Source organism: Poecilia mexicana, unplaced genomic scaffold (assembly GCF_051168715.1).
Source record: "Poecilia mexicana isolate PSO_F unplaced genomic scaffold, ASM5116871v1 scaffold_2, whole genome shotgun sequence".
Taxonomy (NCBI): domain Eukaryota; kingdom Metazoa; phylum Chordata; class Actinopteri; order Cyprinodontiformes; family Poeciliidae; genus Poecilia; species Poecilia mexicana.
In genome coordinates, this window is record NW_028263371.1 from 30,317,067 (window position 1) to 30,336,567 (window position 19,501).

The 19,501-nt window shown below is 35.6% G+C and overlaps 3 protein-coding genes across 4 annotated transcripts; all 3 read right to left on the reverse strand.

Annotated features, from left to right (window-relative positions):
• Positions 1 to 2,494: 2,494 nt before the first annotated feature.
• LOC148160760 (B- and T-lymphocyte attenuator-like) lies at positions 2,495 to 5,628 on the reverse strand. Its single transcript, XM_088014339.1, has 5 exons — positions 4,721 to 5,628; positions 4,061 to 4,378; positions 3,536 to 3,592; positions 3,284 to 3,394; positions 2,495 to 3,173 (listed from the first exon to the last, which is right to left on the reverse strand). Exons 1-5 carry the CDS (start codon positions 4,812 to 4,814, stop codon positions 3,109 to 3,111), a joined length of 645 nt encoding a protein of 214 aa, XP_087870465.1. The 5' UTR covers positions 4,815 to 5,628; the 3' UTR covers positions 2,495 to 3,108.
• Positions 5,629 to 6,790: 1,162 nt separating this feature from the next.
• Positions 6,791 to 10,145, reverse strand: LOC148160761 (B- and T-lymphocyte attenuator-like). Its single transcript, XM_088014341.1, has 5 exons — positions 9,740 to 10,145; positions 7,807 to 8,124; positions 7,644 to 7,691; positions 7,303 to 7,425; positions 6,791 to 7,210 (listed from the first exon to the last, which is right to left on the reverse strand). The coding sequence occupies exons 1-5, from the start codon at positions 9,813 to 9,815 to the stop codon at positions 7,074 to 7,076; spliced, it is 702 nt and encodes a 233-aa protein (XP_087870467.1). The 5' UTR covers positions 9,816 to 10,145; the 3' UTR covers positions 6,791 to 7,073.
• A 269-nt stretch (positions 10,146 to 10,414) lies between these two features.
• Positions 10,415 to 18,955, reverse strand: LOC106929514 (B- and T-lymphocyte attenuator-like). 2 transcript variants are annotated; one of them, XR_015765753.1, is made up of 8 exons: positions 18,431 to 18,955; positions 16,472 to 16,789; positions 16,313 to 16,357; positions 15,447 to 15,569; positions 15,314 to 15,348; positions 12,471 to 15,198; positions 11,087 to 11,203; positions 10,415 to 11,001 (listed from the first exon to the last, which is right to left on the reverse strand). XR_015765753.1 is itself a non-coding variant. In XM_015006512.2 (6 exons), exons 1-6 carry the CDS (start codon positions 18,504 to 18,506, stop codon positions 14,875 to 14,877), a joined length of 921 nt encoding a protein of 306 aa, XP_014861998.2. In that variant the 5' UTR covers positions 18,507 to 18,955; the 3' UTR covers positions 10,415 to 14,874. The 2 variants fall into 2 exon arrangements, 1 of the variants encoding a protein (XP_014861998.2); XM_015006512.2 differs by having other exon boundaries at positions 10,415 to 15,198.
• Between the last annotated feature and the right edge of the window lie 546 nt (positions 18,956 to 19,501).

Here is a 19,501-nt window from a genome sequence, read left to right on the forward strand (position 1 = left end):
TGACACGGGAGGAAACTCGTTTTCACCCACAGCCCACTGGTATTAGTTTGTTTCACTTTCGAATCCTCTGAAAGTCATAAGGTTATTATACCCTCAAATGAATTCAAAATATTCCCTCTTACAAATGCAAATATTTTCCTTTGAATAGCTAAAAAGGGGCCATTTTTACTCCTTCTATTAGGGGTATACGTGGAAATTGAATGAGTCACACGTGAGTCATGACACCTGCGATGTAGATACCACACTGGAAAATTTAACCCATTGGTAATTTATTTCTGACAGGATACAATGTTTGATATTTTCCTTCTTATTTAATGCTGCGAATAAAATTGAACATTTAAACGTTAATTGTCAAAAAAATAAGACGATTAATTGTTTTTGTCAATAAGAACACCGATTATGAACTTTACCAAATAATTCCTGCAGTTTAGGCTTTCGGAAACATACATGTTTTAAGTATCTTTCAGCTTTTAGTTCAAGTAATTATTTTTTAACACGTTTTTTTGGGGGGGTGGGGGGGGTTTGTTCCAAATGTCTCACAAAGACCAGAGAAGGGCGCAATTGTTCTTCCGTTGATAAACTGACATCTGTCGTGTTCAAAGCAATAGTTTGTAGAAATTATTTTAGTTTCACTCACTTTCCTCTCTATGTAAGAGGCTTATTTCCCTATTTATAAACTCGTCAGGCTGTTAAATGGTAGTTTATCATGAACTCGATCAGTCATTACTTTCCTTAGAAATGGAACATTGAGATTGGTAATCATAACATGTATAATACATATTCTGTGGAAGTTGATGACTGTCTATCACAGTGTTCAGAAAATGACTTACTTTTTGAAAAATATTAAATAGAGAAGAGGAAGCAGGCAAAGAAGAGCGGAATAGAAACCAGAAAATATGGGAAAGAAAACAGAAATCGAAATCATCAAAGAAACTCCAAAATGGCTGAACGACGAAGGCCTGCAGATACCTGTGAGATCTGCAATGATTAGAAGACAAACGATTGGGAATGTGGATGTTTCTCATATTATATCCGGCCTAAATATGGATTTATTATAATACGTCAAAAAAAACATAATGTCATGTTGCTTTACGCTGGAGGAAATGATCTTGAAATGTTTGTTTTAGAAAGAAAATTAGCCTAAAAAAACAGCATCTTGTTTCCAAACCAACAGGATTGACATTATGGAGTGACCTGCCCACGTTTATGACCTTTGACCTAATGGAAAACTTGTGCTCTCCCATATAACATGCTGTTTCTGAGGCGAAACCAAGAAACTTAAAGGAATTGTGGAATATAGCCCAATCATTCCAAATGTTCGAGGAAAGTTTTGCAAATTTATTTATTTACATTTTCCCCTCATTTTTCTGTAGAGTGGAAACATTTTCTCCTATTATTATTTTTTTTTTATCAAACCCCTTAGTTTTATGCTACCTCACCACTAGGTGGCAGCACTGTTTGCTTTGCCGTTTAACAGGATCTCATCAGGTTTTTCTTCATTAATTTTAAGACATGCTTCTTCCCCCCGCCCCCGGTCCCCGGCCCGCCCACCTCCAGCCTTTAAGTAACAGAGGAAATGACGTTAAAGATTTGTATTAACCCTCCTTGTTTTTGCCGTTTTAACAGCAGCCTGCGTCTGTGACACGGTGGTTGGTGGGTGACTGCAAGCAGGGGTGGGACGTGTTGTGAAAAAAAAAGGGAGCGTGTGACTGCAGCCATGAGTAACGCGGCGCTTCATGTCAAACTCTTCGCACTTTCAAAACCGCAGAGGTAACACGTCCCACGGCCCATCCTCCCCTCGGGTTTCACGTGGCCCCTGCAACTGCACATCCAACGTTTCCTATCAATCTCCACCTTTCTTTTTAAAAACCTGTTTTGCTTCTCTAGCCTGCAGTCGACTCCGCTCTGTGGTTTTGTCACGGCTGCAAAACGTTTCCTGTGATGCTGCTTAATGAAGTAGAAAAAGATATTTTATCTTGCCTCTGCGGCTAAGATCCCAATCAAAGAGTTGCTCTCTTTGATTTATTTATGAATACAAATGTGGTTTTATGGAAAGATTTTTGTGATTTTTCTAGAAAAAGCAGTAAGTTCTCAGTTTTATACCAACATACAATTTACTCTCCTGTTTACTTTTAAATAATACTTTATGTTTTTGCTTTAGTCACATTTTTTCATATAAAATTGTTCTCTGATGATTCTTTGTGGCTGTTTCTGGTTTGGGTGTCTCGTGAGACTGCAGACGGTTTCATTCTGACCTGAAAGGTTTTGCTTCCTGGATTCAACCTGGAAAAAAACTGAATAAATGATTTACTAGTATTTCAAAGTTTTCCATTCATAGGCTGGCATCTTATCTTTTTTTCTCTTGATTGTCACCTAAATGTCAACAGGCATTAATTACTCACTTAAACCACTAAACCTGTAAAACCTACTAAGCAACTCTAAAGTCGATCAATCAGGAAGCAAAAAGTCAAAAATACATCAGCTGGAGCCTCAATTCACTAAGTGGAGCTTTTATTGTTAGATTTTCCTTTCCTGAAAAATGAAACACTTTTTTTTTATCATAAAAGTCTCCGGATTTAAAAGTTACTCATTTAAATAAAGCAAGCTAAATGAAAAAGAACAAAATTCATTCAAAATTTTTCATGCAGTCTGCAGATCAAACAAATGTCAAAGTTTGAATTACAGCGATTTGAGAACACAATTTGATCAATTCAATTAAAAAATAACTTACTTATCCCAAATGAAATGAAATATTGCCGTTACTCAGATCATCCTAGTATCTTTAAGAGTTGCTGTGGATTGTGATGCTGTGGGAAGGAAATATCTCCAGTAGCAGTCAGTCATGCAGCAAGTCTGAAGATGCCTCTGACTGAAGACTGTTGCTGTACGACAGTTTCATGGCTGTCATGACATGCTAACACAGATGGAAGCTTCAACGGGTAAAATCTTTGCAATAATGTACTTTGTTTTCACTTTTTCACTACTTTTGTACATTAAGTACACATAGAAAAGTACATTCACAAGCTAAGATAGGCCACAGTGGCAAAACTCATGAGAATAATAATAATTCTCTATATATTACAACAGCACTGATATTATAAATTAATCTTAAACATTTTCATAGTTTTGATCAGAAGACTGGGAACATGAATCAGCTTCCTTCCTGCTCCTTCCTGCAAAATAGATAAAAAGTTACAGTTAGCATGTTTTTGTTAGCTCTTCTGCATTTATGGAATGTATTTTACCCTTTAAATGTTTGTAAATAAACTTTAAAAGCTCCTACCTTTCAACACTATTTGTGACGTAACACTTATAGAAATCACTATGATGAGAAAAGCACCAATTCCAACAAGTCGGTACACATAGTGACCACACATGTACTGAGAGTCGTTCCCTGCAAGTTAAGAGGACATCTATGTTAGCATTAGAGCATTTCTGTTAGCCAATTCACTGGTGAAGGATGTTATTATTTATTTACGGAAAATATAAACCTGGTAACAGTACAAAACAGAAGGAGGAAGTTAAAGTTTCTAACCTGAGGTTGGACTCGTCCACAGTTGAAAACTTGCTGTTGTTGTGGGCTGAGCGTCGTCTGAAAACATGTTAATTTTCGTGACTGAAGTTGGAATGTCGGTAAAAAGAAACGTAACTTTTCGTTTGGAAACCAGTTATTTGGTTTCATGGCGCACTTGGGAAGTATTGCAAGTGCGCCATGTTGACGTAGACGCCGCTGCGCCGTAGAGCAACACATCCACCATGAACGGTTTCATAAGGGGTTCACAGCCCCACCGCTTCCTATGCGAGAGCAGCCTTAGTCATTTTGAAAAGCTAAAAATGTGTGTAGGCTCCAACACTCTCTGATAAAACAATAAAAAAAAAAAATAACAATAATCAATGGAGATTTGATCAGTTGTAATCAGTTGTAAATAGATTTAAATTTCCTAGTCAAGCTGAAGATTTGGCAAAAAAAAAAAAGTTTGTAAACACACGACATATGCATTCGAGAAATGAAACTACATTGACTTTACTACCTCTGATCATATATAAACTACTAACTCACCATTAACAATGACGTTGATCATGTGGCTCACATCGTTTCCGCTTTCACACCGATATCCTCCAGAGTCACGTCTGACAATATTTTGGAAAATAAGATAGGAAACTCCTCTCAGTGGTTGCTCCATCTCCCATCCTATCTTAATGTGCCTGTTATCGCTGACACTGATGAGGACACGTTTCTCATCCATTTTATACCAGTTGACTGCTGGTGGTAAGTCGCTGCAGAACACGACTGGGCAATCGATCCGGAGTTCTTGTCCAGGAATCGCATCGTAAACTGTGTTTCGCCACACTTTCATGTCCGTTGTGCAGCCGTCGTCTGCATCAGGAAAGAACCAGACATAGAGTTAAAGACCTGGCACCCAGTGGCAAATCTTGTTAATTTTACGTCTATGTTTTAAATGTTAGGGCTGCATTATTTGGCCTACGTATCACTTATTCAACTATGGCACTGTAAAAAGCTCTATGTGATACTGAAAACCTTTCATATGTTTTAAACGCTTTGTTATTAACTGTATTGTGCTAAAGAATGCATTTTATATAGTTTATTTCATAGGTATTTAAACCAAAAACTGCGTTTGAACTGAATCTTCTTTGACAAGATAAATTCAGTCTAAAGGCCATTTTTACAAGGCTAATTTTAAAAGTTATTGTAACTTACCATCAGCAACTAGAGGCACAAGGAGTCTGACTGAGATCAGGACATAAAATAGGACTTTAGGTCTGTAAAAGATCATGTTGGTCGTCTGAAGCATCCACTTCTGTTCAGCTTCTGTAGGTTCTGAGTTTAACACAACAGATGTGGTTGGTTTAGTTCCTGTTTGCTATTATGGTTATATTCAACATATAACCTCCTGTAAATGCTAATAGGCTTAACAGTCGATTAGAAGAAGAAACATTTCTGCTTCTGCAGTTCTTAGATCGATAGTAAGTATTTTGTTCTTGTGGATAAAAGCACAACACATACAAAAAGTGTAAAAAAAAAAAAACGTTAAAGCTCATCATGTAGTCGTGTCTGTTAGTAAATCAGAGTAATAAGTTACTGTTTTAGGTCAGTCAAGATTATCAAAATCGTTTCTGCAGCCTTTTGTTTATATACCAATATTTATGTAAGTAAACACTAGAAGTCTTACCTATATGCACAGTAAAATGTTCAATGATATTAAATTTATTGAATATGACTGTTTATTTGGTCTGTTGTGTTATTAAAACGTGATTGATGATGTGAAATATTTACACATGTTTCTGCTAAAAAAAGAAGCAGAAACAGAATAAATATGTTGGACAAATTGACTAAAGTCACTGCAGAATCAACTCATGGTCAAGTTCATTTACTTTGACTAGATTTCAACAGAGCTAACTTGAACTTGGGATGAATTTAATTATGTAACTATTCTTGTACTTGAAGAATTTATTTTTATTTTATGACTATATTAGTATATCAGTTTACACATTTTAGTGGTCAGAATAAACTGGTTTATTGGTTTCTATCTTTCATGATGAACCTGGATGCATTAAATCCAGGTTCTCTTTGCAGAAACCAAGCAGAACAGTTCAAAAACATGACTGAATGATCTGCATAAAAATCACTTTATTGTCTGTTAATGACTGTAAATAAATGTCCTCTAACCCAATATTAAACAACTCTTTTTGAAATTGCAGTTCCACATTTTTACTTTCATACAGAAAAAAGCTGTCCATGTATCTGATATATTATCAGATACATATTGATCTTAAATGTAAGTTAGTATTTAAAGTTTCTATCAAATACCTGCAGTGTTCTGTTTTTTTTATTTAAACCAGAACCAACGTTTATGTTTTGAGGCTGCATTGTTTGATCTTTGCATCTATTATTAAGTTGAGGAAGTGTGAAAACCTACATGATGTGAAAGATCTCTGGTCAGATAACATCTCTCTGGTACAAAAACACGAAATCTCGTTATGAATAATAAGCTAAAATACTTGATGTTGAACAACTTAGTTGGCTGTATAGTTCCATTTTGGACAACAGAAATAATCCACTTGATCAAAGCTTGTGTGTTTTCTAAATTTTACAAATGCTAATAGACTTTGATGTGGTCATTATAATTCACTATTAATGCTCCTATTTTATTTAGCCTAAAACAACCAATAGTTGCTCTTACTGTGGCTAAAATGATTTTTTAAATCCAATATAAAAACGAATGCAGGTTTAGGAAGTTTTTCAGTATTTTCATGTGAAAATTGCATTAGTTTCCACAATTGAACGACATTAAAAGTACCAATAGTGTTTTTATAGACCTAGTTTTCTTCTCATAGGTTGGAAACTGTTTATTTTATTACACAGTTTTCAATTAAATCAACATCTCATTGAAGAAAATGTATCCATCCTGTTTATGTTTGATGTTTTTTTATATTTTAAAGCCTAAAAATAGAAACAAATAGAGGTTCTTTGTAAATTTGAACATATTTTCTGTCATTATCTCTTTCTTAAACCCATATAACGTTTGTGGCTCTAAGTTAGTTTTGTTTAGATAAACTGAGGGCAAAAATGTCTCCTTGGATGTCCATTTCCAGACCCTTTGATGATCTGAAATATTTGTATAAGACATTGTAATCAGAAAATAAATCCAAAATTTCTTGGTACCACTTTACATATTGCAGTAGATGTTTTTATGATCTTCTCCTGACTGATACCTTTCTGCAATGAAATCGTTTTAATGCAAAACATTTTGATACAAAGACAGCAGATTTATATTAAAGAATAATAAAGTTTATTAATGAAGACAAACAGAGATTACATATAGGTTGAAAAAGACTCGAGGCTGAAGTGGAGGTTCTCCTTCCAGAAGGATAATAACTTTAAGCAAGCAACCAGAGCGGGAACAGTTTAGATCAAAGCATATTCATGAGTTTGAATGGACCAGTCAAAGTCGAGACATAAACCTAATGTTTACAAGTGGTACATCGTTCATTTATTCCAGCAGATATTCAATCATTAAAACAAACGTATAGCTTTGTCTCCTCTATCTGCCTCAGCGACCGGGGAGCTTCCCTTCCTGACAGACCATGTACACAACAGAACTGAGTTCCTCCGCCTGCTTTCCGTTCCCCTGTGTTGGGCTTCCTCTGGGTGAGAACTGGAACTCTGTGGCATCTGTCTTTGATTTTCCTGCAGGATAAACAGTTGCAGTGATGGTTAGAGAGTATTTAACCCACCAATTACAAGTTGGTGTGAAAAGAAAAAGAATTAAAATATCTCACCTTTACACCCATGCAGGCATATTATATAAATAATCATCACTATGATGACAAAGGAACCAATACCAGCAGTGGAGTACATAGACATCAAAAATGTGTCTGCTGGTTCAGTTATGGGTTGGTAATCTATAGGGAGACAAAATAAAATATGATAAAAAATAGTGTTTATTCCTCCAACTTAAAAAGAGAAACATTTTCAAATATAAATGCTTGTCTTTTCACTCCTGTTTCTAATCTAAGAAAATGTACATTGCTATGAAATGGTTTGGTTACATTTACAAAATAGAAGTAGGAAAGAATGAATTAGCAAAGCCAAAATGATGATAGAAAGCTAAACTTTTTACTTGTGACAGTGGTCGTTGTTTTCTCTGTGTTTGTGTCCTCATTAGTCTCTGTAGAATAAAACATAATCTTATAATTAGATATGCATATATGTATATATAAAACTGCTTTCATCAATGATTATTGTAGCATTATTTGAAATGAGTTAATTGAAAAATCACTCACCAAAAACATTGATGTAGATGACATGACTCCTACTGCCTCCACCTTTACATTGATATTCACCTGAGTCACTGATGACGATGCTTTGAAACAACAAGTAGAATATCCCTTTTGGCGGATTTGATATTTTCCATTCTGTCTTGATGCGATTGGTATTGTTGTCATTGAGACAAATATTTTCTTCCTCAACTTTATACCAGCAGATTGTTGGTAGTAAATTGTTGCAGAACATAACTGGACATTCAATCCTGAGTTCTTGTCCAAGATTCGCTTCATAAGCCGTGTTCCGACGAACTTGTAGTTCTGTCATGCATTCGTCATCTGCATCAGGAAAGAACCAGACATTAAAATGTCATACCTTTTTTGCTGCCTTATTTACACTACAAAGGTAAAAATTTAAGGTGCATTTTACAATAATGCGGTTTGATTAATTAAATTTGACTCGAAAAATCGTTGAAAAACCAGGACACTAGATGAGTTTTGACTTGTGCAGAAAAATGGAAATAATCATTTCAAAAAAGTGAAAATCTGCTTATTAAATGTTTAAAATGTAGCTATTTTGATTAAAGTACTTAGAGTTTTGGACTTTTCATGTCCAACATGCTAAAAAAACCATATTTTTATTGAGAGCTATAAATTATTATTCTTCACAAGTTTTAGCTAACAATTTTTCAGGAGCCTTTCATTCATGAATTTATTTATTTTGAACCTGATAGAAGTATAAAGTCACACACAGGAACAAGGAATGCAAAAGACACACATTTTTGAACTACAATAATCTCAACGTGCTTGAAAAGGAGTAAGAGGACGTAAGAAACTTATGAACTCCTTTCATGTGAATGTTGTTGGAAGACAAGAATCCATGAGAAAATAACGCTCCAGTACCATCTACCACCCACTTGCTTCTGCAGCAGAGATATTTGAATCACTAGTTATGTCTGCCTGTACCAAAGTTCTTTGGAGATATCAAAATATTTCTAAATGAGCACCATCACTTTCACTGGCCAAGTAAAACACACTTTTGCAACACTGCTACTCATTCAATGCGTCTGTGCTGCAAAGATTGCAGCAATTATCCAATCATAAGGATCATACTCAATCTAAACCTGCTCCACACACATCACCAAGCTGGATGCTGAAAACAGGAATTAAAACTTATGCTATAATTAATTATAATTAAATTACAACAATTCATTTATGCTGTAATTTAATTACTATTTAACGATGCTATTTAGTTGTAGCATAATTAAATAGTTTGTTAGCAATAATTTAACTTACAGCAAGATAAATATTGCTTAGTTTGTCACAATGCAAATAACATACTTGATTCTGTCACATTGTAAAACAGTTGACGTTAATATCCACATTGGAACAGAAGCACATCAAAAGTAACAAACACGCTTTAAAGATGTGGTAGAACTTAATTTTCCACAAAATCCACTTCATTTCCTGGTGTTTAGACTCACCAAACGCTTTCTTCAACACATCGCCAAATATGGCAAGACAGGAAACAGCGTGACAGTAGCTTTATGTGAAATATCTTTTAATGCTATGTATTTTTTTAAAAATATAATAAAAATAGATATTACTAGTTTAGCTTGGCAAAACAGAATTAAAGACGTCCAGCTCCATGTCTTGTTGTTTTAGTTTTACAAGTCAAGTTTCAAAGGCTGCATTATTTTTGTCTATGCGCCATCTTGTCAACTGCGGAACTGTAAAAGTACTGGGTGATGTGAAAAAGTTTAGTGAAAAAGTTTTTTGGTGTGTTTTATTAATATGTGACATTAACCTTAGCTCTGTTACATTTTATCTACTTTCTACCAATATTTATTTTGGCATTTAAGCAAAAACAAAAAAAAGAAATGATTTCGACTGAATCTTCATCGCCGACTTATATAATCTATTATATCTTGGTTTAATAGTTAATGTAACTTACCATCAGCATCCAGAGGAACCATCAGTCTGGCAGAGATCAGGGCATAAAAAAGGATTTTAAAGCTGTAAGACATCATGTTGGTAGTTTGATGAAGCGTCCACTTCTGTTCAGCTACTGTATGTTCTGAGTTAAACACCACAACAGAGGCGGTTGATTTACTTCCTGTTTGCGATTATGGGGGTTCTGTAGACCCTCCTGCAAATGCTAATAGTTTTGATGAAGTCGATACAAGAAGAAACATTTGTTTCCACCATTGCTCATTGTTCTACTAGAAAAAAGAACCAAAGAAAACCAATGTTTTAAATTCAAGTTCATACAATTTCAGCTGTGGATATAAAAAAAAAAATTAAAGCTAGTTAAAGTTCAGACTTTTGTGACATAAAGAATGAAACCATTATGTTCATAACTTTTTCCACCGTTAGTGCGGCGAACAGTTAAAACCAGAAATGTACATACACGATGCTACAGCAAATCAAACTAAAATGTTCCTGTTTTATGTCAGTTTTTATGGTCAAAATACTGCTTGCTAATGATATATATTGTACATATTGCAGTGGAGTCTTTTGTGCTCTTCCCCTGACTGATACCTTTCTACATTGAAATCATTTAGATGTAATTTCTCTGCAAACACTGCGAGTCACTAAATGTCAGAGAAATTACACAAACACAGCAAACTTATGCACAAGATTAATCAAATTTATTCATTAAAAACAAACACATTATGTCAATCTGAGACTGTAATCGTGAATAAGTTTTTGTGAAACACAAATACAAATGATAAGTCACAATATGGCTGTCTATTTCAAAGTTTTCAGAATGTACAACTAATACTTCGGGTACAATAAAAACAGTTATGACAGGTGAAGTTAGTTTCATTTCAAAAAAGACATCTACCTAAGAAGAAAAGCTTATTTAATCATAAATAAATAAAAGACAGGAAGATGAGAACACAGTACTCTGTAGTCTAGACAGTCCCTTGTGAACGTAAACTTTATACAGGATGTGTGCAGATGTGTTACCTGTACAGGAAACATGACTATTACCTGTCCTCTGTCTCACTATTCTTTGTATCGTAAACAAAAGCTGCCTCACACTTTCACTTTCACATCTTTGCAGTTTGCCTTACAGTAGTTCAAGAACACAAAAGCAAGCAGTTGTTCTATAAAAGCTCTACTCAGCTCAAACATGAGTTTGAGTTCTACTCAGTTCATTTTCATAGATGTGATGGGAGGAACCATAATCCTCACTTCTCTGGCCTTTTTCTGCAGAACGGATACAAAGTTCAATGAATTACAGCTCTCAGATCATGATAATCAGCCACCTGTATTTTTAGATCTAGACTCCTACCTGTGATCCCAGGACGGGATTTCAGGAAGTATGTAAGTAAGACAATGGTGACAAAAATCTTAATGACCATAATGCGGAACATGAAATGTTTGAACATGTCCAGATCAGTCAGCTTCTCTGCAAGAAAAGAGAAGAAAGTAAACAATTATAAGAAGGAAGGAAATGTTCAGATGTACAGATGTGTTTCAGTCTGAAAAGTGTGGCGCGGATTCTTGTTTAGCTCCCTGTAACCTGATACCCTGAGGTAAAACAAAAAAAGTCCCATTTCCACATGATAGACGAAACCTACACTGAATTTGAAAGGAAACCTTAGACTACACATCATTCATTTGGTAGGAGCAGCATCAGGCTGTGGGATGTTCCTCTTAAACATCATCAGGGAAACTGATTAGGTTTGATTGGAAGGTTGATGGAGCCACATACAGATCAGCCCTGGAGAAAAACCTGCTATAGAAGCTGAAAAGTAAAGCTGGACCGGCTTAAATCCAAACACATTCATGACTTAGAATGGCCCAGTCAAAGCCCAGACATAAAGTCAATCGAAAATTTTTGTTAGGACTTCATGTTTACAGATGTTCTCCGTTCAACCTGACCCCCTCAAACTATTTTGGGAAGAATGAGCAAAAATGTCAAGAGATGAGAAGTTTTGACTTCTGTTACTTTAACAAAAGTCTCTAGTTATTGGTTGCGCTTTTATTTTTGTTTTGGAGTTTTCAGGAAAAGGCCAAATCATAAAAGATTACACATGACCGGCTGCTTCTTCAACCACAGTATTAACAGTGAGGTATCTGAAACAGATGTAGGCGCCTGCGATGCAGCAGCTGTGTCCACCAAATTGAGGTCAAACACGCTGCAGAAACCCACAGCGCATCCTGTGGTTTCAAGTTTTTGCCACTTAAAACATGAATTAAACGGCTTAAAATTAGCGTAACTAGAATATTAAGTGTTAGCAATATTAATAAAGTTGGAAACATTTAATATTTAGGAATTTCCAGGCTGAACTGATTCTTTAAGTTGAGCAATTTTTGGTGCTTTTCACATTCGTTTTGCTTCAGAAAGTCAGAAAAGCAGATTTCCATTTGATTTTGCCCTTTATTTTTCACGATATTTCTCATTTTATGCAAATTAAGGAAGAAAAAGTAAACAAAAATGGGAAATACAAACTAAAAACTGCTACGTAGCCTGAAATATGTCTGTATATTATACAATATATAAGTATGGCGGTATGAAAATCTTTCTCTGTAATATTTTAAGGTACAAGTTGTTCTTTCTTGATGTCTACTTTTCTCAAATATTTACACAGAGAAAGTCAAAATGAATGTTTTTGTAATATATATTTAAAAAAGTAACATCCAGACAGATTTTTGTAGTAATAATAACTTACTGTTGTCATCCTGAGTGCCTCCGAGTACCACTAGGATCAAAACATAAAAAAGGACTTTATAGCTGAAAAGTTTCATGTCGGGCACCTGAGAAATGATCCCCTTCAGTAAAGCCTGGCTGCGTTCTGAATTTTACAGAAAGTCGCATGCGGTTGGCTTTACTTCCTGTTGTTGATTACGGGGGTCTTTGGGTAGACGGTTTCTGCTCAGTTCCTCCAGTAAATGTGAATCTACCAGCTTTGATGTCATTACAGGAAGAGACCTCTTTTTTCTCCACACGTTTCGTTTAACTTCAGTTAATCTGTGTTGGGGATTTTCTTTTAGGGAAATACTCATAATTACCACAAAAAAAAAGAGTCAAATCCACAAGATTAAATCCAGATTTTTTTTTTTTTTTAGATAAGCATTATTTCATTGCACACAGTGATTTGGATTACATTCTACCTTTTCAAGGAATCACAATCAGTAATCAGAATAAAATGTTCAGTCACAGTGAAAGCCAAACAATGACTCATCTGATATCGTCCGAGGCTACAGTACCAGAAATGACTGAAATTGTTCCAAATAGTGATTTCAAGCCATGCACATGCAATAAAATCAGTTATTACTCGAATACGTGCAAAACATTCAAAACAACAACAGCAGTTTTGTTTGCTTCCCCTGTTTACATCACACATGATAGTTTACAGGCTCAGTTTGTAGACTCTAATTGCATTCTTTATTGTCAAAGATCTGAATCACTGCTTGATTGTCACACAAAAAACAAAGTTTCATATTTGAGGAGAGAGTCCAAATAACGCCTGTACTTGTACTTTGTAGCAGAGCAAGAAAAACATACATTCATTGAAGACGAAAATACGAGTTTGATGTTTCTGTAGGAACTTTTGTAAACTGACTATTACAATGTTAATATAAAATAAACCTCATTTTATTTATAATTTTGCCAGTTAAGAAGTTTCCAGATCAACTCACCATTTTGCCAATCTATGTCTTTAATTTACATTGTATTCCTGCCTATTTCCACAATTTTGCACCCATGTACTTTACCAGTGTGTATCAGTTTAATTCACTAAGCGTTTTTATAAATTGTAGATGATATTGTACGAATAATTTTGAGTTTACGCTGTAGTATTAGATTATTGATTGAAATAACATAATCCTGTGGTAGACAGATCCTTTTAAACCTGAACAAAATTACCTGCAAAAGTAATTAATGCAAAAGTTTGAATTGACCAGCACCTAATGCATTAACATATTTAATTTAATTTCCCTTTGGGATCAATAAGAAATTTTTGAATTTGAATGTGAATATATCACATTTATGCCTTATGGCATAAAGGGGTTCAGATATTTTCACATTTTTATCTTTTCTTTTATCTACCTGCCTGATATAATTAGTCAAATCACTGTTTTTTCTAGTTCTCATTCAAGCTAGCTGCTGAATATCAATTATTTCCGAAACGTGTCTTGTAGCTCACGTGTGACTCAACATTTCCAGTTTAAGGAAGTAAAATATGATGACCTATGGCTGTTCTTGAAACACAAATAACAATGTGGTAACTTTTTGGTGTTTGGTGTCTTTTAGCTTTGTGTTTGCAACATGCTAACGACAGAGAATAGCGTACCTTTTTAGGTCTCAAGCCACTGATGGAGGAAGACAAAAAGATAATAAAATTGTCTTAAAGCAAATTAGACATGATTACAAAATAAGGTTTTAGTCTCTTTTAGCTCTTTATTATGCTGTGGTGCCAACTAGCTAGCGTGTATTTAGCTAAGCGGTTTAGGTTTGCTCGCGCCAGCAACTCTATTGTGGTTGTTCAGACATTTTCTGTGGACTGAGTTGGTGAGGAAACGCTGACTGATTTCTGTATCAGTGTTCTTGCGCCTGAACCGGTGGGATAACCTACTTATTCATCTCATTTAGCCATTGTGGTGTACTTCTTGTAAAGCACCAAGTGCAGAAAAAGGGTCTTTAAACAAAGTGCAGACTGAAGAAAATGAGACAAATGTTGAATTCCTTTTGGTAAACAATCATTAAAAAAGATACATGGTTCATTTCAGTTTGGTTTTATATGAAGGATGTGAAACGTGCTTTTCACTCCGTAGGCTACCGCCTGCAGTGACGCTGAGGTTCTTGATTTCAGCTGGAACATTTTCCATCCCAAACAGAACAGTAGAAACCACACATCCAGTTTGTGATGCCGATGACGAATCATGCTTGAGCAAATCCGTCAGCATGTTCTGTTGTAAGATCAGTGTTTCCGAAAGGTAAAGGAAGTCATGATTTGAGTTGTTTGATTCCAGAATCCTTGCTGTGAGGAATCCCTCCTGTGCTCCTCTGGAGAGGAAGATCCAGATTCAAACTTCGTTCCTCTAGTGTGATTTATTCCAGCAGACTCCCAGTCTTCAAACCAAACGTATAGCTGCGTACTCTGTCTCCTCTATCTGCCACTGTGGCCGGGGAGCCTCCCTCTGTGGGGGTGCATGGTTGAGAGCAGCATACACAACAGAACCTGCTTCCTCCGCCTGCGCCCCATTCCTGTTTCTGTCTCGTGTCCTCTGGCCGTGAGGCGGCTGGTTGTCTCTCGATGGTGTCGGCTCTGCAGGTTGTCCTGTGGTTTTTCTCCCGCTGGGCCTGCGAGGTGGCAGCGGGTTGGGGCTTCCTCTTGGTGAGTGCTGGATCCCAGTGGGGTTTGGGACGGCTCGCTCACCCAAGGGCATCTCCATGTACTTTAGGAATAAAAAAGTAAAAATAGTAGAAATAAAATTTTTAAATAAAGTCAAAATTTTGAATGCATAAACATTTGGTGAAGAGGCTATTCTCCTGAAAGGCAGCATGACTTACCTGATTTTCTTTTTGTTTCTCTTTCCTTGACTTCCCTGCAGGATAAACAGTTTGTTAAATGCAGTGGCAGTGACGGAGTATTTCACATAGCAATTACAAGTTGATGTTAATAAAATTAGTAAAGAATTCTCACCTTTACACCCTCGGATGCATATCACAGAAATAATAATCACTATGATGACAAAGGAACCGATCCCAGCGGCAGAGTACATATACAACAAAAATGTATCTGGCGATTCAGTTTCGGATTGGTCGTCTGCAGGAAAACAAAAAAAGAACAAGATAAAACAAAAAATAATGATAAATTGTCCAACTTAAAAGTGTATTTTTCAAATACAAATTCAATAAAACAAATGCTTGTCTTTTCAGTCCTTTCCTTTTTTGACAATTCTGGTCTGGCTCCTTCTGTCATGAGACATTTAGTGTCTATCATAACTGTCAGGGAGACGTTTCCTACTCACTTTAATAACTAGGATTTAAAGTACTTTTCTGGGAGATAGGTGACATATAGTTCATATTACTCCACTGTATGCCTTACTGCTATAGTTAATTTGGTTTGATCACTGGTCTCATGTTTTATGAGACTTAAATTGCCCTAACAGGAGTCAGAACCAAATAGTATAGTTACATGTTGCAACTTTAAGCAGACATTCTGTCTGAGAGTTCATTCGGGGGGAGCAGAAGCGAATTTATGTCTGTGAAATATTATTACGTGTAGCACATAGCGACAGTCCAATAAACAGGGGGAGCAGAACCAGCGTCTTAAACCGCTAGCTCGTTGACTTAAATTATTTTTCGGGTAATACAAAGTTTTATGAAGATATCTTACAAGTGAACTAAATTATCTGTAAGATGTAGCCATTTATATCTATTCATAATCTATGAAGATGTACGGTGCTAAAAAAAATATTTGCTTACATGTGCAAAATAAAATTAAACAAGCATGAAGTAGCAATGCATATGTACAAAATCAGGATACAGATATAAACTTTTTCTTACTTGTGTCATTGGTTACTGGTTTATGTGTGTCGTTTGTGCCCATATCTGTAGAACCAGAGTTATAATCTTGTAAATAAGAAAGTATGCATGCATGTATACAAATGTAAAGCTAGCTAATGTTACTCAATATATAAACGATATAACTGAAAAATCACTCACCATAAACATTGATGTAGATGATATGACTCCTACTGCCTCCACCTTTACACTGATATTCACCTGAATCACTGATGACGATGCTTTGAAACAACAAGTAGAATATCCCTTTTGACAGATTTGTTATTTCCCATTCTGTCTTGATGTGACTGTTATTGTTGTCATTGAGACAAATATTTTCTTTCTCAACTTTATACCAGCAGATTGTTGGTGGTGAATTGTTGCAGAACATAACTGGACATTCAATCCTGAGTTCTTCTCCAAGATTCGCTTTATAAGCCGTGTTCCGACGAACTTGTAGTTCTGGTGTGCATTCGTCATCTAAAGGAGGAGAAGACATTAGACATAAGATAATAAATAAATTGATGTTTTCTGTATCTAATTATCCTTAAGCTTTGAATGAACTTCTCACAAACTGCCCACGTAAATCAGGAACATCCTTTTGCTAAAGTAGAAGAACTATTTGGTTTCTGTTCAATCTAAAACTGACTTCTGTCTAATCAAGTAATCAATTTAACAAGTATGAGTGTTAACAGGCTCTACATCTAAAGTGCATTCTAATAAGGTTTTATCTCTTCTCCTTTTTTCGTCATTCAACCTCATGTCAATTTTTACACACCTACATGTATATATATATCTGTGTTTCTTTGAAGCACAGTTAATATAAACTAGTTCTTTTTTTAACCAGTTGCTTAAATAGTCAGTGGTGAGTGATGCTATTTTACATAAAACTTCAGCCTCTTGTATAAGAAGAAGTTTCTCTTCTGTTGATCCGACAACTGACAGCTATATGTTGACAAATTTTAAGTATTAACATTGTTATGGTACTTTTTTCCATCTTTATTAAATCTCAAGATAGTTTTTTTTTTAATTCTCATAAAAAATTTCTTTGTTTCATAAACTATTTTTTAAAGTTTGACCTGACTGGAAATGAGCAACTCTTCCTCCACTTCTTTTTTTTTCTCAAACTCTATCAACCACTACACTTAGTTATGATTTTATTCTATCCAGCTGTTTCTGAAAATGCAAAATTTCTGTAAAAGTATGTTGTTTTGTTTCTAAATATTCAAACAATTGATTGAAAATGAGAAAATCAAAACGTTAAAATAGAAAATTCTTTGTGCTATTGATATGTTGGAACATTTTAGAAAACATGATGTGACTTTTAAATGAAGAAAAAAGATACAGTTTCAGCCAATAAATTATGTTTCCACAAATAACATCACAACCTGGGGAAAATAGGCTTTCAGTCAAATAGCAACTTTTCATTAAAATTTTTGCTTGTCTAACCATTACAATACAGCAGTCTGACAGCATATTATTGAAATATGGTTGCTACGTTATTGTAGTTTTAGTTTTGTTTCTATTGGTCAGCATTCCAGTTGTTTTTGAACCTTAAAGCATCTCTAAATTGAACATTGACCAACGTATTTGATGTGTATTGATTATTTTAACAATGGCACTTTATTTTTACAACTTTTGATGATGTTTTTTTTTTTTTATGTTTTCAAGATGTACGGCACTTTGAACTGCCGTGTGCCATAAAAATAAACTTGATTGATTGGTGAGTAAAAAATGGAACATCTAAATTATGTTGTTTGTTTTTTTCCTCTTTAACTCAATTTGTTATTGTGATTTTAAACTCTTCCATGGTGTCCTGATCACATGTACCGTTGAAACAAAACGAAAGAAGATAATTTTTCAAAATCTAAAATGAAATAAGAGTTTCACATTTGCCAAGAGAACCGACATTTCTACAAAATATACAATCGATGTTTGCTAACGGTCCCTCAAAATCATCAGGAGCTTTGAGTTTATTTAATCTGACCTCCAGGTGTGACATGTCAGTTATTTTCACTGATGGTCAGATCTCGCTGTGACCTCTGCCCTCTGGATTTGTCTACAAAAAACCATCTGCTTGGTCTCTGTGGTTACAAAAGCTAAGGAAACATGTTCACTTACCGTCAGCCTCAATGGTGAGGAACTGGACGGTCCAAATGGACCAAATCAGGACAATCCAATGGTGCTCAAGCCTCATGATCTCTTCGCTCGTTACTATCCGGTCACATCAAGCTCAACTGAGAAATCTTCCTCCGAAAACATCATTAATTTGTTAATCAAAACAGCCAGAGCTGCTTCCTCTTTGGCTGCCGCACACACGCCCTGTAACGTACAGTACTTCTTCCCCTCGAAAGTAGACAGGAATATAGTTTTTGAGGTGAGAATCAGGCGGTGAGTGGTCTCACTTCTGCAATTTCTGCAGGTCCGACTCAGCGAGGCGTCTCAGGCCAGGGCTTCCCCTTCTCATCCAGCTGCGGCAGACATTTCGAACTGAGCCAAAATCTTCATCGTTCTCACAGACCTTGCTGTCGTTTCCGAGGCGTCTTTCAGTCTGTGCACCTTGACGCCGCCTTCATAACTTCTTGACTGTCTCTGTGGTTTGCTATCTTCAAGCTGACTTCCTCTCCTTTCTCCTCTTCTTTAATCTCCGCCATGTGCATCTCCTGCAGCGCTGCGCGACCTCTTGCAGAGCGCCTGTGGTTTCGGTGGAGGTTGTAAGGTGTTCTGATGAGCAGATGGGGACCCCACAGCCTCTTTAATGGGCTCAATGCCCACTGTGTTGATGGTTTTTTGGTGGCTTTTATTGGGTCAACACTGTCACCACATGAACACTTATCTCCTTGTGAATCAGCTATAATGAGATTTTGAAGAACTATTTTGTGTTGGTTTAATATTATAAGAACAAAAAACTAGACTTAATTATTTATTGATGTTTTTAGCATAAGATTTTTAGATTATTTTCATAACTGCCAAGTAGACGTAAACAAGATAGGCCAAAGTGAATAGTCAACAGTTTTTTTTTCCCCCATATTATTATTTTTGGGGTTTTATGCATCATATTTTTGGTTGTTATTAATTTTACTTTTTTAATGTAAGGTTCTACAGTTTTCATTTGAAATAAAAATGTACTCATTTTCTGGTTTTCCCCTCTCTTCTGTATATCCAAGACTCTGAACATGTACTTTTAATATA

Coding starts and splice junctions, on each gene's coding strand:
- LOC148160760 (XM_088014339.1), bottom strand. CDS start 4,814: ATGCTTCAGACGACCAACATGATCTTTTACAGACCTAAAGTCCTATTT. Junction 4,379..4,720: donor TGTGCCTCTAGTTGCTGATG/GTAAGTTACAAT, acceptor TTCCTGATGCAG/ACGACGGCTGCACAACGGAC. Junction 3,593..4,060: donor GATCAACGTCATTGTTAATG/GTGAGTTAGTAG, acceptor ACATGTTTTCAG/ACGACGCTCAGCCCACAACA.
- LOC148160761 (XM_088014341.1), bottom strand. CDS start 9,815: ATGATGTCTTACAGCTTTAAAATCCTTTTTTATGCCCTGATCTCTGCC. Junction 7,426..7,643: donor AACAACGACCACTGTCACAA/GTAAAAAGTTTA, acceptor GTCTCCCTATAG/ATTACCAACCCATAACTGAA. Junction 7,211..7,302: donor ATGCCTGCATGGGTGTAAAG/GTGAGATATTTT, acceptor TTTATCCTGCAG/GAAAATCAAAGACAGATGCC.
- LOC106929514 (XM_015006512.2), bottom strand. CDS start 18,506: ATGAGGCTTGAGCACCATTGGATTGTCCTGATTTGGTCCATTTGGACC. Junction 16,790..18,430: donor CCTCACCATTGAGGCTGACG/GTAAGTGAACAT, acceptor CTCCTCCTTTAG/ATGACGAATGCACACCAGAA. Junction 15,349..15,446: donor ATGCATCCGAGGGTGTAAAG/GTGAGAATTCTT, acceptor TTTATCCTGCAG/GGAAGTCAAGGAAAGAGAAA.